General features: G+C 46.7%; 1 protein-coding gene across 2 annotated transcripts in view; it reads right to left on the minus strand.

The window, feature by feature from the left end:
- Positions 1 to 17827, minus strand: part of NCKIPSD (NCK interacting protein with SH3 domain) — a 51396-nt gene that overhangs the window by 22457 nt on the left and 11112 nt on the right. The window contains exons 1-4 of one of the 2 annotated variants that reach the window (XM_088171457.1): positions 13073 to 13096; positions 6872 to 6984; positions 5929 to 6130; positions 1490 to 1577 (exon numbers count right to left, since the gene is read on the minus strand). In XM_088171457.1, the coding sequence (XP_088027583.1) occupies positions 1490 to 1577; positions 5929 to 6130; positions 6872 to 6984; positions 13073 to 13081 (412 nt within the window). In that variant the 5' untranslated portion in view covers positions 13082 to 13096. Of the gene's footprint in view, positions 1 to 1489; positions 1578 to 5928; positions 6131 to 6871; positions 6985 to 13072; positions 13097 to 17827 lie in introns of those variants that run through there. The other variant, XM_014890493.2, reaches the window with a different exon arrangement.

Genomic DNA, 17827 nt, shown 5'->3' on the forward strand with positions numbered 1-17827 from the left:
AAGGGAAAAAATCCACAACAAGCAGAGATATTAAGATTTTTTTTTCCTTTAACCCGGTCTTACATACAGTTTTGGTAAATCTTATCCATTAGTTTATAGTGGACAGAAATGTATCCGAGCTCTTCCCTGACTATGGAAACAATTACTTGGACAAACAGTGGGCTAGCTGGAGCTTTCCAAGAGCAGCTGGTGTTAGTGCTGGAAGAGAAGGAGCTGTACCCCATGGGAAGCTCAGCTCTCATGGAAGGCAGTTACTCACACACACATGCCCAAAGGAAGGAGCAGTGGGACTGATGTGAAATGCCTTTGCTGCCCTTCTGCAGGCAACTCCAACCCTTCCTGCTCCATTCAGTGTTTGGAGCCCTCCACTAGTCCATCCACCACTCCTCCCAAAGTAAACACCAGCTAGGCAGAAAAACTGGGCCCTTCACTCCCACACAGGTTCAGCATCCCTCTTTTTCCTCCTCCTCACAGAGGATCATTCATGAATCGTAGCTCCCCCCATGCTTCATTAAATCAAAATAATGAGTTGCAGGAAACTGACCTTTGCAAACTCCCACTACTCCAGTGAAAAAATGGCTCAATACCATTAAGTACCATTAAGGAAGCTGGTCCCAGGTCTCAATTACCTGAAAGTGAATAGCTCTGCCAGGCTCCACACAAGGGGACACGAGTGGGCTTGAGATGGGTTGAGTGTCACCAATGGCATCAACTGTCACAGCACAGCAGAGCACTTGGGCAAGCTGGCAGCATGTCAGAAGAATAAGCACTGCTCTGTCAGCCCAACCATGCTGACCCTATGGTCCTTCTCTCAAGTGTTTCTCACCAGCTGCTCCTCTGTGGGCAGCACATAGGCAGGTGTGTCCCTGGTATTATTACTGCTCCTTACAGGCACCAGCCACTGAATTCATGGAAATCCAACCACTGTACAAAGAAAGTGTTCAACAGATTGGGAGTCAAAAGCAAGACTTGAGACTCCATTAAAAGCCAGTGAGTTCCCATGGTGAAGTATCACACACATATTGCACTACAAGGGAATGCTCCCTCTGCCTTGTTGGGAGACAGCCATGGTGTCTGTGGGAGAAAAAGGATCTTAAACCACTGACGTTGTGCATTAGCCAGAACAGCCACATGAGCAGGTAGAGAGTTGCTCCTTGGAGAGCACTGTGATTCCCAGGGCCACAGACATGGAAGGAGCAGGGGGATGCTGTAGCTGGCACCCATCCATAAGCTGCTCAGACCCTTCCAAATCAGAACAGGCTTGAAGGAGCACTGGTCATCAGTTCAGGACCACTAGCACTAAAACCTACAGGAATCTAGGCTACATATATTTTATAGATATATTTGTAAGGATATAAACTATACAGGAATTCAGGGAATGGATTAGGATGCTCATCTAAGCACAAAGCAGGAGCGTTCAGGCCTCATGGCTGTTACACCACCCAGTGTCTGTTTCATGCCCAAGACCTGGAGAGCAGTTTGTCCTTACTTTTAATGGGAGCAGCAATCTGTGTGTTCTTGCGCTTCTCTGGAGGTGGGGGGGTGACAGGAGCAGCACGACGAGCCTGTGGTGGGATCTACAAGGAAAGATTTCAGAGCAATCAAAGGAGGTTGACAATAAAGATATTCTCTTTTACGAAGGCTTCTTTCCCACGTGCATGTGTAGATTTGTCCTTACATCTCTCTTGTCATTTGGGGCAGTTTTCTCAGGAGGACAGATGCTAATAGGCGGCCTCCTAGAAGAACAAAGCAGGACTCAAACTGACTTCATCCCCTCCCTGTGACAGGCAAAGCAGCCCTTGTTTAATTGCTGTGTTCAGCAGCACACGGCACATATGTCGTGTAGACCTGTCAAGCATTTACTCCTCCTTTATTCCAAATGCAATCCCACACACTTACCATGTCTCCACATTACTCTCAATAGCTCCACAGAGGCTGCAAACAGAGTGCATATTTACATACTCTTCTGGAGAGATCCATTACATCAGCTACAAATACCCTTGCAGAAAGACAAAGCAAGGAAACATGTAACTGCCTTTTCCACGCTTTCAAAGCTATTTCTGCTCATGCAGGGAGTAAATAGGGTTTGACCCTCTGTGCAATACTATGCTACCTATAGCAAGATGCACTGGGAAAAGCTTTGCCCGGGAGTTGCATTAAATCTACATAAATGGGGTTTCTCGTGCAAGTCTGTTCTAGGATTGCCAAGCTAGCAGTGTATAAGCCCCAGACTCAGACTCCTACACTCATCTTTTCCTGTCAGATCTAAACACCATGATCATCAATATCACATTCACTCACAATTACTGCAGCAAGGTGCAGCCTCAGGGTTAACCTCTAATCAGTAGGGCATCACTGAACACAGCAGCCAAGCTAGGTGGGAGAACATTGCATCAGTACACCAGTCCCCACAGCCCAGCAGCTCAAGGCCAGGAGACTCTGCTTGGGACCTCTTGGAACTGCTGGGATTCAGAGCCTGCTGCCTCAAACGTGCCTCTGCTTTTATGGGATATGGCAATCACTGTCTGTGGCCAAACTTCCCAGGGGAGCACAGGAAGGGAAAGGAGATGATGGTCTAAATGCCTTGGATAACCTGGCTTTCAACCATTTGGAATCTTCAACAACATTCAGTCCATCACAAGTGAAAATTTTCCATGTTTGTTTAGCTCTGGAAGAGAAGCTTTTCTGTGCCCTGTCATTGTTGAATAGACCTATAGAAACACCACACAGGGCACAGAGCACTGCCACTTCACAGTGAAAATCTGAGACAGGCCCCTGAAGGGTCTCTATCTTATGTAGCTCAGTAGAAGGAAAATGAAAAATGTATTTTTTTCCCCCCAGATCCAGGAAGGGCAAAACTTCATCTGAAACGGGAGCAAAGATATTCCTGTAAATAAAACACCTTCAAAAGCCACCTCAAATACTCAAGACTCAATGCCAAAAAGCTGACAGCCCATGCCTAGATCCACTAGACAAGAGAAGACAGCAGTTTGCACAGACTTTTTAAAAAGGATCTCTTAGTCCCTTTCCCACCCAACACCAAATATATCCAACCTATACCATGTCATACAAAAAGTCACTTATTTACAAGCACCTTCAGCTGGTGAATTAGCACGAGACACTGCTGCAGACTCTCTGCCTGCACTCTCAGCTCTTGTCAATCCACCCCACATTGTTCTCTGGGTGGAATGCTATCTGATACTTGCATACAGCTTCAAAAATTATCTGTGTTGGTCCAAAAAGAGCCTGCACAGCTGAGAGAGGTCAAGCAGATCAGGAGAGGTCTCTGCATTGCCATGGCTGGCAGGCTGGCCCCAAATCCAGAAAGCTCAGCTGTGCTAAAAGCAGAGCCCTGTCTGCAGAGTGCTGGGGCTGGCAGCACGAGTCAGAGCTGCTTGGCACAGCACAGCCACGATTACTGAGGCAGTGGGATTTAGCAGACAGGCAGGCTCAGAGCTTAGCACAGATGCGTGACATTGTTTGGAGACAAGTGAGGGTTGGGTCATTCTGGAGTATTTCCATGGCTTCATTAGCCCTTCCAAATTTACCACACAAGTTTAACACAGTTATTACAGGCTAGTGCTTAAATTAAAATGTACACATAATACTAGCTCAGCCCCTGCCAGTTTAGACAGCCACACGCCACAGTACGAGTGGCTGCGAGAAGAACATGAAGCACTACAGGAATTTCCCTGTGCTTGCCCAAGCCACATGGTCAGGAGATGTGAGGTGTAACTGATGGCCATTCCCCCCGCCCACCCCACATCCTAGCCACTGCTTGGGGCCAACAGGAGGTTGTACAACACCAAAACCTCCAAAGGGAATCCCCCTTCCTCTGTGCAGCTGCCATGCACAAGGTGACCATGCAGGAGTCCTTGAAGTTCAGATCCCACCTGTCCAGAGGGGAAAAGCTGAGGGGCCTTACTAAAGGTTTAGAGAGAAGCAACTGTACTTGTGTTGAAAGCCTCCCTTTCCCCAGTCCTCTACTAGGGCACTGTGAACTTCCTCAAATCCACAGATTTTACACATCTGCTGCCTGTCCTTTACCCTTTTGCAAGAACTGATAGCAGGCTGTGCTCCCTGTGCTGCTCACAGACAAGAGCTGACTCAATCACAGCACTCCCATTCCCTTCGCAGCCAAGCAGGCAGAGAACATCACCACTCTGACTCCTGGGAACAATGTTATTACAGTAGTACCCTTTAAGTAAAATAATAAAACAGTAAACCAAATGAACAATCTCCCACCCACTACCTCCTCCAGGCAAACTCTGCCAAGCCAGACACACTGGTCTGTAGCAAAGGTTTCTGGAGATGAGCATCACAAACTCACTGAGCATGCACAAATGCAGCAGACTGACTAAAATACTCCATGAGCCCAACCTCCACCCTTGGCAGCTGGTATGGCAGCAGCCCCAGCCTCCCACCTTATGCTGACTACAATAGCTGAAGCACAAATGCCCTCACCAACTACTGCAGCCAGTTCAGTCCTAGGAGCAAAATCACTGAGAGGAAACCTCAAATTTTGCTTAGGTTTTCAGATGTGAACACTGAATGCACCTGAAAATCCCAAGCAATGAAAAGCACATGCCAAGACTTCTGCTCCTCTGGAGCTAGTGATAAAGTTTAGATTTCAGTAGGTCTCCTCTTAGGCTCCTGCATAAGCAGTGGAAGAAAGCAATGCTGCTTCCTCCACTTTGTACTTTCAAAGCACTCAGGAAATCCACCGAGCAGTTAAAATCTCAAGGAGCTCTTTCAGCACAGGGCTAAGCTGGAAGCCCTTCAACTGCATCCTCAGTGCCACCCAGACAGAAACAGTTCTTTGTCAGCCAAGGAAATTCATCTTCCTCCTTCTTGGCAAGCAACCAAACCACAGACCAGATAAAGACAGGGAATCAGCGTGGAGAATGGGCTGTAAGGTGCCCCATTTGCTCAGCCCATAATGCACAGGCTTGAGAATGGAGCTAGTTTGACTGCCAAAGAACAAAAATGAATACTGAAGAGAAAAATGGGGTTTGTAGGAACTGCAATGTTCAGCCAGAGTGAGCCAGAGCTACCTTTCATCTCCCCAAACTCACAGTTATTCAAGTGTAAAACAAGCCTCATCTGCTGGGGGTGACAGCAAATCAGTGCCTTATAAACACAATACCTCCAAACAGAGAGAGATGAAGAAAAATTACAGTGTATGTGTTCATCTGTAGGAGAAATAAAAAATCTCCATGCTCATCCTTGCTCTGCGCCTTTAGCCCTTACATCCAGCTACACCTCCACAGGGAAATCTGGCACATCATTCATCCCCAACAGGCACAGCCTCATCCTGGGCTGCTACTTTGAAGCCTCACTGACGCCACACTGTAACCTTGGAACTGGGTGTCGCTGAGATAAAAAAAGAACTGCTTTAAATATTATTTCCTGCAATTTGCCTCTAATTCATCATGATAAGCAACCTTCAGACAAAGCAGGATCTCTGGGGGTTTTTTTGGCTTTTTGTTTTGTTTTGAGTAGTATAAATAGGCAGGCACAGCAGACAAAATGCTTAAGGACCAATGTGCAGACATAACAAGGAGGAAATGAAGCAGTGCTGAGTGCTTGGAAGGAGCTCTACTGCTCATGTCAAAACTGCTTTTCAAAGCATTTTCCAGGGAGCCTGCAACTCTTTTAGAAAGTTGCCAAGAGACAGTCACATAGTATAGAGCGGATTTCGCTTGTTACCATAAAACCACGGACCCTCAAGGATTCCAAAAAGCATGACAAATGTAAACGGCAGAGGGACTGCTCCAGATTTCTTAGAGACACCAACACTTTACACTGCAGTAATCCCAGGTCAGCCGCACAAACACCTGGTTTGTGCTGCAAAGGCATTTTATTCAACAGGACAAGACATGTCACACCACCAAAGGAGGAACCTAGCAAGTGTCCAGCCACTGATACCTGATAGAAACCTTCATCATCCCCCTCAAACTCAGTGTTGGGAAGGCTGTGGTGTCGCTCGTAGCCTGTCCGGCACACCCCGTTGGGCTGCCGGGACACATCCAGGTGGTGGTCACTGGACGACTGAGTCATGACCGTCCCCTGCGGGGTAGGAGAGTGGCTTTTACGGGACACAGTCTCCTTCCGGTGATGGATCAGTTTTCTGAAACAGAATGATGACATCAGGAAGAGCAAAGCTCAAGGGAGTGACCATGCTGCGACATTTAAATTATTCTTTAATGATTTATTGCATTTGGGCTATATATACCAGAATGGGCTGCATTACTCTGAACACCAACTCCAGTTTCATTAACAACTAAAGGAAGCACTTCTGGGGGAGGAAGGAAGAGTCTTTGCAAGGGCCCATAATTTATTCATCAGTTCACTGGAGAAAAATGCCTCTTCCTCGGGGGAGAGTCACATATTGCACTTCAAGCTTCAGAAATTGCCTGCACTTTAGAATTGCTGTTCAACTGAGATTAAACCAGCACGCCTCAGCACAGAGTCTGAGGTGTCAGAGAAAACAAAAATTCTCCTCACAAGCAATTATTTGAGAATATACTAAAGACCTTTTGTCACAAGCCAAAAACCTCTACAGTTCCTGGCTGGTAAAGCAGAGAAAATGCAGCCAGAAAGGTTTTGGATTTCTCCTCCAAGCCTACAGTGTGGCTGAGAATCTCCTCTTCTTGGCATGCACAGAGATAGAGGAGCAAGGCCAAAGCTCTACTTTGCTGGACACAGTTGTCAGGAGGAGTAGCAGCAGCTCAAACACTGGGAAGTTCTCTGAGTGCAGCACTTTGCAGCACAGGGGCTCAAACCAACGACATCCAGCATCCTCCAAGGACAGAATGACACTGTGACCACCCTCCATCCACCTGCTCTCCCAGATACCCATCATACTTACTGGAGGACATCTCTCTGCTCCAGGTTGTATTTCCCTCCATTCTTCATGGCTGCATTGTGCACAGCCTCAATGGCACGGTCAATGGACTGGAGAACCACATCCTGCTCCAGCACCTGAAAAAAAAAACCAAAAACATCCAACATGTTACTGCTGAGGTTCTTTTGCACCAGAGGTTATGGCAGGAGAGACCACAGCACAGTAAACTCCCAGATTTTATGTTTGGGAAAGAAAGCCACTGTTACAAGCACCAAAGTCCAATGATCCCGACAGGGAGACCAGAGACAAAGCTTCAGGACCGTGTAGCAGCCTTGAATATTCAGCCTGCTGCAAGGAGGTTTTGAGATCCCACTGCAAAGCCAGGCTTATCCCAAGCCAAATTATTCCTGCTCTTGCTGCCTCACTGTGGACCAAATTCACAGCTGTGAATGTGACAGTTGAAATCTGGTGGTTTTCAGAGTCTATCGGCTCTGGATGTTTGTTTCTCTTTTTTGCTCACTTTTTTCTTGATGGTTTTTATACTTGTTTTGTAATTTGAAGCATCTTTTCCAAATCACAGAATGACTAGGTTGGAAGAGACCTTCAAGATCATTGAGTAAAACCCATGCCCTAACACCTCAACTAAACCATGGCACCGAGTGCCACATCCAGTCTTTTATTAAACACATCCAGGGATGGTGACTCCAACACCTCCCAGGCAGACCATTCCTGTACTTTCACTCTTTCAGTAAAAAACTTTTTCCTAGTACCCAACCTAAATTTCCCTTGGTGCAGCTTAAGACTGTGTCCTCTGGTTCTGTCAGTGCTGCCTGGAGAAAGAGACCAACCCCACCTGACTGCAGCCACCTTTCAGGGAGCTGTAGAGAGTGATAAGGTCACCTCTGAGTCTCCTTTTCTCCAGGATAAATAACCCCAGCTCCCTCAGCCCCTCACCAGCCTTGTTGCCTCCTCTGGACATGCTCAAGTGTCTCATCCTTCCTTCACTGAGGGGCCCAGAACTGCACACAGCACTCAAGGTGTGGCCTCACCAGTGCTGAGCACAGGGGAAGAATGACCTCCCTGCTCCTGCTGGCCACACCATTCCTGACACAGGCCAGGGGCCACTGGCCTTCTTGGCCATCAGGGCACACAGCTGGCTCATGTTCAGCCAGCTGTCAGTCAGTACCCCCAGGTCCCTTTCTGCCTGGGCACTGTCCAGCCACGCTGTCCCCAGCCTGTAACGTTGCAGGGGGTTATTGTGGCCAAAATGCAGGACTCTGCACTTGGACTTATTAAATCTCCTCCCAAGCTGTCACATTTATTCCTCCTGCCAGCCAGTTCAGCACTTGTTAGTGCAGTTAAAATAAACAGCAACTTTGAAAGAATACCAAAGACACCACTCCCTGAGCTCACAGAGGAGGTTGGAAGGGGACCAAGAAGATAAAGTATGTTTCTACACTTGTGACACTCTAAAAGGCTTTGTTTATCAACAGTTGATATGCCTTAAGGAGAAAAAACCTTTACAGAGCTAAGGCAGAAGGCAAAGGACACGCTACTGAGTCACTGAGCCACAGGTCTCCCATAAGCTGCCCCTGGTGCCAGCACCATCCATTCAGTCCCACTGCTCCAGCCTCAGCTTATGCATGAGGGGAGGAGGGGAACGCTCAGACTCCAGTGCTCACTGCAGCTGTTTGAACACTAAACCCCTCTTTCACTTGCTTTGGCCTCCCCCTCCCCGCATCAGAGCAACTATTTTATCCAGCCAAGTAGCAGCAGGATTCTCATCAAGGATGCACTTTAATTGGCCTTAAGGGGCTGCAGAGCACAGAAGGGAAGCCCTCCCCACCAGGGCCAAAAGTGCCTGCCTCCATAACACTGGCATGCAGTTTTCTGATAACATGCTATGTATTATTTATGTCCTGGTTAATTGCTTAACCAAATGTGAATTAACAGCTACCGCAGACTGTGGGGAAAAAAATAAGGTGTGGATGAGAGGCCTCTTCTGCAATATTCAGCTTTGAAAAATTTAAGAGGTTTTTTTTTTTTTGTTGGTTTGTTTTCCCAAGAAAGATAGATAGGGAAGAAAGCAACTGGGGAAAACTTTAAAAATAAAACCGAATTTGTTAAAGTATCAGGTCAAGAACAAAACCAACACACAGAACTCAACTTTGGGATGAAGCCTCCAAGCAGCCCCATGTGGCCTAGGGATATGGCCTAAGGGAGCATTTCACCACCTCTAACTACAGAACTAAGGAAACTGAGCAAAGTGTATTTGAACACATTCCAAGGAAGGTTGGAAGGAACAGCAAGTTATTTCAGTGAATTCACCTCATTTTCTGAGAAGAGAAAATTACAGCAAGCTGCATGCTCTCTCTGGGAAAGGGGAGCAGTGCAGAAGTCTCCAGCATTGCTGTCTCCAGGGGAATGCCAGTGTTGCTCTGAGTGCCACAGACCCCTGTCCTCTGCACACCCCACCTGCCCTCCTGCACTCCAACATGAATCCCCCCTAGTCCCATCCTCCCCAGTCTTCCATGCTTTCACACACAGGGGTTTAAGCCTTTTTTCAGTCTGATCATCCCAGGGAAGACAGCAGTACAGAGCCCTGAATCATACTGAACAGCTCAGCATCTCTGCCCTCTTCCAGAGGGCACACAAGCAGAGTCCACAGGAATCCATCCACGGGCTGGAATCGTAGAATGGTTTGGGTTGGGAAGGATCTTTTAAATTTTCTCATTCCAACCCCCTACCATAAGTAGGAATGTCACTCACTAGACCAGACTGCCCATGGTCTCATCCAACCAGGCCTTGAAAACTTCCAGGGATGGGGCATCCACAGCTTCTCTGGGCAACCCCTTCCAGTGCCTCACTATTCTCCAGTTAAAGAACTTTCCCCTAACATCCAATGTAATCATCACCTCTTTCAATTTAAAAGCATAACCCCTTGTCTTAGCACTAACTACAAATGTAAAAAGTCACTGTCCATCTTTTCATAAGCTCCATTTAAGTACTGGAGGAAATGAGCTTTTCCTAAAGCCTTCTCCAGGCTGAACAATCCCACTCTATCAGCCTGCCTCCACAGGAGAGGCGCTCCTATGGAGCTGCTCCTTTCCGTGCAATGCCATTTATTATGGACAGGGTGCTTCCTTTCTGATAAAACACAGCATTTTCACACTAATGCAGCAGTACTGTGACAACTGGCTTTTAGTAGCTGTGCCCTTTCCTTTTGTTTCTGTTCCCAACCTTCTATTAACAAGGTCCTGTCAAAGGGGGCTGGAATAAAAAAGCAGCATTAACTTGCCACTTGCACTTTATGACATTGTCGATGCTGGTTATAAAACATCTCCTGTGCTCAGCTGAGTTGGGAGGGTGCATGTTGGGTGAGGGGGGAAATGGCAGCACCTTCAGCACAGCTGCCTTGCATTCTGGGTTTGTAGGACACCCAGCATCAGGGATCCCCTGCATTGTAGTCATAAAGTTAAAAAATAAGTATTAGTATCCCGGATAGATCACGTGGTTCAAAGGAATTTGCACACTCCTCAGGTTAACCAAAATGGCATTCCTTTTTTTAAAGGGGGATGGATGGAAAAGCATATTGCAGTTAAAATGAGTGCAGATTGCAAGGGGGCAAAAATCTGGTTTGCCAAGGTCCCACCTACGATCTCCTCCTCCCTAGGGATTATGTGCTCACAACAATTCTGGGCAGTGCCTCGCTATTCTCCCCATGCAGTCTAGGGAGATCAACCACTATTCAGGACACGGGAACCCTGCCTGCATGCAGCACTCATTCCTGAGGATGGTGGCAGCTGGGACACAGGCAGGCAGAGGTCCTGAGCAGTACATCCAGCTCACACATTCACAGGCAGCATGGCTCTACAGCCTGCAAAGGAGAGAGGCCACAAAGTGGCAGCAAGAGCAGAGCACTGGAGTGCAGGCAGGAGTTGGTGCTCCAAAGTCCTGCAGAGTCCTGCCCCATCCTATGCTCTGGGCTACAGAGATGAAACCCTGTTCATAAGCTAAGGCTCACATGGATGCAAGGAAATGCATTAAAAGGGCATTGCTGCACAAAGGGCTGTCAGAGGAGATGTACCAAGGAAAGGCCAGGAATTCAGCTGGATTTACTGAGGCTGCACAGTGGGGGTTGGCCTGAGCAACCAGTGCAGCATGTGAGCCATTAACTGTGCCCTTCACCAGTTACCAGCTCACCAGGCAGGCACAGCCCTGCCAGCCACTCTGGGAAGGCAGAGAAGGTGGCAGGAACAAGGCAGTGACAGGGCAGGGATGGCAGTGGAAGGCACTGGCCTCACAGGGTAAGCATAGGGGTCTCCTTGGTCAGCGTGGAGTGATGGTGCCCAGGCTGTGGCCAAGAGGCATCACCTTCTGCCCAACATACCACAAAGATCAAGGAGTCCTTGATGAGGTACTGATTACAAATTCCCACCGGTGCTTCACCTCAGAAGGGAGTGGTTGCCACCCCCTCTATCAGATATTTCTGGTTTAATCAAACAACACTGCAGCAGAGAAATGCTGGGCTCTGTGAGCAGCCTGTCTCCACCAGCCTGGTGATGGTCAGTGGCAGGGGAAGAGCAGAGAAGTGACCCTTGGTGAGCACAGGCCATGCTGGCTATGGGGCATTGTATCAGCACCCCACAGGCCAGCTGCTCTGCAAGGAACATGGTACTGCTCAATTAGAGCAGTGATTATCAGCCAGGAAACTGAATTTCTTCCTTCGTAGGCTGGTGCAGGAGAATCACAGAAGCATCAATAAATCATTATTTCCTCGCTCCTTGCTAATAACACAAGCAAACAAAGGGTCTCCCCAGAGCCTGCAGTCAATTTCCTCCCCACCTGATGAGAACAGAGCCAGACCTCAGCACTGCCTTGGGGTGCTTTGCACACCCCAAGGTGGGTGGGGAAGGATGCCTTTCCCAGGGCCAAAGGCAAGCTTTTAAGAAGCACCCTTCCACGATGTCTTGTGAGTACATAAGCACGGCCAACACAGGGCATGGCCCTGCAGAGGCAGGAATGCATCTATCCTCATGCCTTACACTGCTCTCATCCTCACTGCCCCAGGAGCACTCTCCCCAAAAAGAGCACACCTGCACAGGATGTGTCACATAGGCTAGTGAGTTACCTGAGCAATCACAAGACACTACAGGTGTCCTTGTTGTAGAGGCAGCACAACCTCCTCTCCTGCCGTCCCTGGGCTATCAAAAATGTTGCTCCTTCTCGCTTTCTTTTTAATCTTTCCGTATGTACCGCTGGTGTTGTTTAAATGCACTCACACAGAAGAACTTGCTCAACAGTCTAGAATAATCATACCTTTCAGAAAAGCATTTTCTAGACAAACAGGCTGACAGCTGCATCAGCTCAGACAGGCTCAGCCACTCTGCGTGCACAAGGCTCCCACATTTATGAAAGTGGCCCATTAACTTATGGCAGGCTTTTCTTTGCCTCCACAGGGGGCTGATCCAAGAAAACATAGCTTTTTTTCTCCTCCTACCTCCTCATTTTTTAGTGCTCAAGGGCATTTGCTTTTCTGCATGTGCAGGAATCAGTGCCCTCATGCCTGCAGCTGCCTCTGCAGCCAGAGGGGTGCCCAGGCAGGGCTGCTCATCTTCACCCTCATCTCATTGCCCCAGCTTTCACAACATGACAACAAAGGACAGACAAAGTTTTGTCTCCAGTGACAGCTCAGTTTTCACGCAGCTGCACTGACACGGACCACTGGTGAAATTAGTATATTTATCCTGCTGGCATACAGAGGCACAGGCTGGTTCTTTGTTACACAAATCAGAGAGGAACCACCTCCTAGGTCACATGCCCTTCACCCCCAGTCACCGCCAGACTGTCTGCCTGTTTATTCCTTCCAGATTGAAATGATCAGCAGCACCAATTTACAAAAATCAACCATCCTTTGTCTGTGGCAGAGTGATGTGCCAGATCAGAGTTCCTGCTTTGGGACCACGCAGCTCAGACAAATGGGCTGAATTTTGGTTTTTTGCACTGCTGGGGAAAATTCAGCTCCTTTTCCTTCCCTTTTTGCAGCCCAAATCAGAAATTTTTAGTCCCCAGGCTGCTGGCTAAGAGAGATACATTAACTTATTCTTGCCGGCATGAAGATATTGTGCCTCACGGCACCTAAAAACACACAACAAAACGCAAGTTAAACAATGGGCAACTGCCCTGGTTACTGAGCAAATAAGATGAGTAAAGCTCCAAACAAACCTGCAGCATCTCTGACTCGCTGGCGAGAAAACAAAGACATGGCTGAGCTCTTGTGACAAAGAGGCAGCCCAGGAATTCCTGCTGATACGCTATAGTGCGTTTCTCTCGGATCGGTGTTTTTCCACTGTGCGCTGACAGCAGCCGTTCGAGCGGACAGCCGGCACAAATGGGAAATTAAAAGAAAGGAGAGCCAGGGAAAGGGCTTAAGCTGTGCAAATCACGCTAAAGCAAAAGCCAGAGCTCCTGGCAAAGAGATACATTAACTAGGGACAGTACAAGAGGCATTTGGAACAAACAGAACCCTGAAGGCAGCGGAGGGATGCACAGCAACCAAACCTCAACCAATTTCTCTCCCAAGAGCAGGAAGCCTCAGAGCCAGGGAGAAGGGGGTAGAGACAGGCTGAGGGACAACAGAATGCATGCAACTCAGCACTGAATGCACTGTACTTCCTGAGGTGGAAATGCTTCATCCTAGGTCTCTCCAGCCATGCTCAGATCCTGTTTACTGGCCACGATGACCACTGATTCCTTCCCCTCATAATTTTGCACTCTCCAGTAACCAGGACATGTGTCTCATTCCAAAACAGTCTAAGAGGATAAAAGCAGAGACAAAAATTTTTAAAATAAAACAACCAACACATACTTACATATCTTGCTGTTCCCTTCTGCCTTAATTGTTACTGCTCTCCATGCTTCAGGGGACTTCCCTGGCTCAGCCTGCCCCAGGTGAACAGCTGCCAGACAAGAGAGCTGCCCCTCTCTTTCACCTGTCCAGCATCATTTTTGCACACAATTGTCAATTCAAGCTAGTATCTGACATGATCAACGTGGCATCTGTGCAGGAAAATTAACATTTCTACTGATACATGCGTAAACATAATATGTATAACATACACATACTAGAGTTATCGTCTACACTGAAAAAAGAAAACAGTAGATTAGCCTCTGCTTTGATGAAAACTCAGGATTATGAACCAGGATGTATCGAGGTGGAAGGAAACATACTGCAAGGCCACCAAGTACAGAAGTATACCAAGACTTTTGATATATTAGCATTTGAAGTTGAAAAAAAGCCCAGCAGAAGGGGTTTTGCCAAACTTTGTGTAGTCATCAGTTTGGTAGCCAAAAAAATTGCTACAGATGTCGTTTGCTGACTGAGATTCAGCACAGCTCCAAGATCACTTGCACACAATTAGCACAGGTCTATAAGAAAGCCCCTATATTAATTATGATCAAAAATGCAAATGATTTCTAAGTTCCCAGAGTGCTGGGAAGAGTGCAAGGTGCTAATCTCAGCCCCATCTTTGTTTTGATTAAGTTGGCAAAAACATGGATGTGGGATGAAGATCCAGCCATTAAACTCTCCTTGCAGTTAACCAGGTTTGTCAAGAGCTGCCAGAATAAGGAGCGAGGTCAGAGCCCAGAGGAAAGAACGAGACTGGAAAACTGCAAGTCCTGGCTATTCTTCTGGCATTCAAAGAGGAAGGCTCAGCTTCCTCCCACAATTTATCTCCATAGCAGAGATTGTAGCAAAATGCCAGAAAGGTGACAGTTATATAAAATGTAGGCTGAAAAAAATCGAATTTCTACCACAATCAAGAGAACTCTTTCCCTTCCCAATCACCCCTGTCTTGGAGCACATTCTAGTACATGAGGTTCAAGTAAGTGAAGTCTCCAGGGGACCAGCAGGAAAAATATGCAATTATGTTGTCAATTCAATTGATGCCCAAAGACAGATGCAGAAGAGCCTGTATGTACATAATAACTGAAAGGGACTTTCCTCCTGCATGCCACAGACTGAAACTGATGTAGCAGCTTGCAGTTACCTGTTTGAGAAAGAGGTAATAACTCGTGATTCATCTTGCACAGGAATTTATGATTTACCAGCTTTTCTTCCCAAATCCTCCCTGTCTCATGACCAGCACTCTGACAAGAGTAAGAAGGCAGCAAACTAGAGTGATGATGTGCTTTGGGCATAATAATTTTGTGTTGCCCAAACCTAAAACCATGGGCAAATTATAAAATGCCTCTTATACAGACAGAAAATGGGAGAATGCAAAATTAATTGGACCTGCTGTGTCAGTCCCAGTGAACATGGGAAGACAGGCAGCAGGCACAGATGTACAACCCAGGAACACTGGTCAGGCAAAAAGGAGAGGGGGCAAGGAGGGTGCACAGGTCACCATCCAAGGAAGTGCAGAGCCTGTGGGGGTGGCATGAATGACTTGAGTCTGCCACATGGAGAACAAGTGCTGCTTTCTGGTATCCACTGGATGAACAGCCATATGTATTTCATTAAAGCCAGTAATGAGGGAAAAGAGATTCTGTCCTTAAGGGGCAACCACAGAAAAGTCAACAGCTAGTTTTAGTCCTGGACAGTTGTAAATTGCACAAAATAGTACACCAGACATGAATCCCCAGGATCTTTTGAGTACCACCAGGATCAGAGCTGCCAGGCCTGTCACAGCCTAGGCTCTTTCCTGCTAAGCTGTCACTTTGAGATGAAAACCCATCTTGCATTTCTGTGAGCAAACCTGAGAGAGGCCCTGGAAAGTTCTCCCCAAAGATCATTGTAGTCGGGAGGATCAAAGGCAGCTTGCTGCTGCAGGATCAGTTAACAGTCTGGATAAAAAAAAGAATTTTTCTGTTTTAGACTCTGCATGCAAAATAAGCATTGCTTCCTCTGCCAAGAAGGGACACAGCTCCCCTGCACACTGTCGCAGGACATTTACTGACCCCTCCTCTCTACCACGGATAGCTGGTGCATAAAGAGATAACCTGGGCTGAAAGGCCCAGCAAGGGGACATCTGGTGCCAAAAGGGCTCAGGCCTCAGCTAAGAATCAACACCTTAGTCTGGAGAGCAGATATGGGAAGAGATAAAAGAAATATTCTTGACTGGGAGACACTGGTTTACAAACTATAAAAGACATAAGAGTCATCACAGAGGCAGAAGCCTCTTACACACACCCTGACAAGCATCTGAGACTTCTCCCTAGAGTTTGGATGCATATTCCGTGGTTACTTTCCTGGGAATTGAGAGGAAGGATCTTGATGTGTGCCCCACCAACAACTGGATGCTAAGATACAGTGAATCCTAAGTTATTTCTTCATTAGCTGTAAAATTAATAGGTAGCTTCAACCCCACACTGTATACATCTACTAGTAGTCTCTTTTTGTCCTTATTCCTGTGTAGCATTAGTTTAAGTCTTATGTCTGTTAGTTTTGTGTCTATTAAATAAATAATTTGTTCTGTAATAGACCAAACCAGCCATTATTAAAGAACTTGTGAATGAGAGTGGGTTTTGGGGTGCTGGCCGCCTCAATAAAATTACTGCCTGCTGCCAGAGGCCTGGACAAAAGGCAAGGACTTACCTAAAGCCCCACATCCATTCGTAACACAAACCCAGAATAAAGAGAAAGACAGAAGGGGAGGATCAGAATACAGTAACTTATAGTGTTAACCCAGCATTTTCCTTTTTAAGTAGCATTTCCCTTCCTCAAATTATGGGTGAATTACCTGAAACTCAACTTAGCATGTTGTATGATCAGATCATATGTGTGACTTCCTCTGAAATAAAATGTAACAACCAGACTCACTCTAAAAGATAACCCTCACATGCTCATTTGCTTTCAGGTGGCCCACAGTAAAGCTATGGCAAGAAGGAACATCCTCCAAAAGAGGGTCCTGTGCCATGGGTTTTGGTAACTGTATGTTTTAACGTGTTCAGAGTAGCACTATGGAACAGGGGATGTTATTCATGACTTGGGCTTATCAGTGCTATATACAAGAATTACACTAAGTTAGGTGTGCCAGCTAATTATGGCAGAGCCATTTAAAGACTGTTGAGGGTGCAGGTGTAAGGCAGCAGTGGAGGAGGTATCAGAGGGGCTGAAATGCTCCATACATGCTGCACTGTCAAGAGGGAGATCATGCTAAGTGGTCACAGACAAAATACCCAAGTGTGCACACATCCTTGTTAGCTGAGAGCTGCTTCTGCATGCACATTTATTCTTGGTAAAGTGGATGTTTTTGCTGATGTTTCTGTTCCTGACTCTCACCAAATCCAGCGAGTCAATGCAATAAAGCTTTATTGGGGCAGTAATAAAACTAAAGCTAATTCATACCCCAAAACCAATGAAGATACCACTGAGATGTGCAGCAGTGTCTTATACTGTTATATTTGTGATCATAAAAACAACAGCACAAGCCAAAATAAAAACCAGAAAATTCTGAACTTAAAGATCCTGCAGCTGTTTTTGACTGGCAGACAGCAGAACCCTGTTTTTCTGTGCTGCAAAACTTCAACAGACTGACAGTTTTCACTGACCTACAAAAGTACCTTGAGAATTTCAAGTTTAGCTCTGTTTATCAAAGGAATGAGGCTAACTTGCTGTTATCTCCAGATTCAGCTCAAGAACAAATTCTAAGGTTTGTTCAGTGGGCTTTTTTACCTTAAAAAAATTAAAGGGTTCAACTGGATTTGCTGACATTTCACCTATAAGGAAGTAAGAGGTGAGTCATGGAAGAAATGCAATTCATTAGTGTCCCACACTATCTGCAGGAGAAAAACAGCCTCTGCTTTAGCTGCAACTTATAATCCCATCTCCTTTCACAGCTTAGAGTGGCACAGGCTCCCCAGAAAACACAAAGAAATGGGGACAGGAGGGGAATGTCCTCATAGGACATTGTGCTTCAGGCAGCACAACAGCCATAATCGTGTTTTCCTCAGTTCCTGAGGCAGTGAACAAAAAAC

Source organism: Sturnus vulgaris, chromosome 11, assembly GCF_052056855.1.
Source record: "Sturnus vulgaris isolate bStuVul1 chromosome 11, bStuVul1.hap1, whole genome shotgun sequence".
In the NCBI taxonomy this organism is placed as follows: Eukaryota; Metazoa; Chordata; class Aves; order Passeriformes; family Sturnidae; genus Sturnus; species Sturnus vulgaris.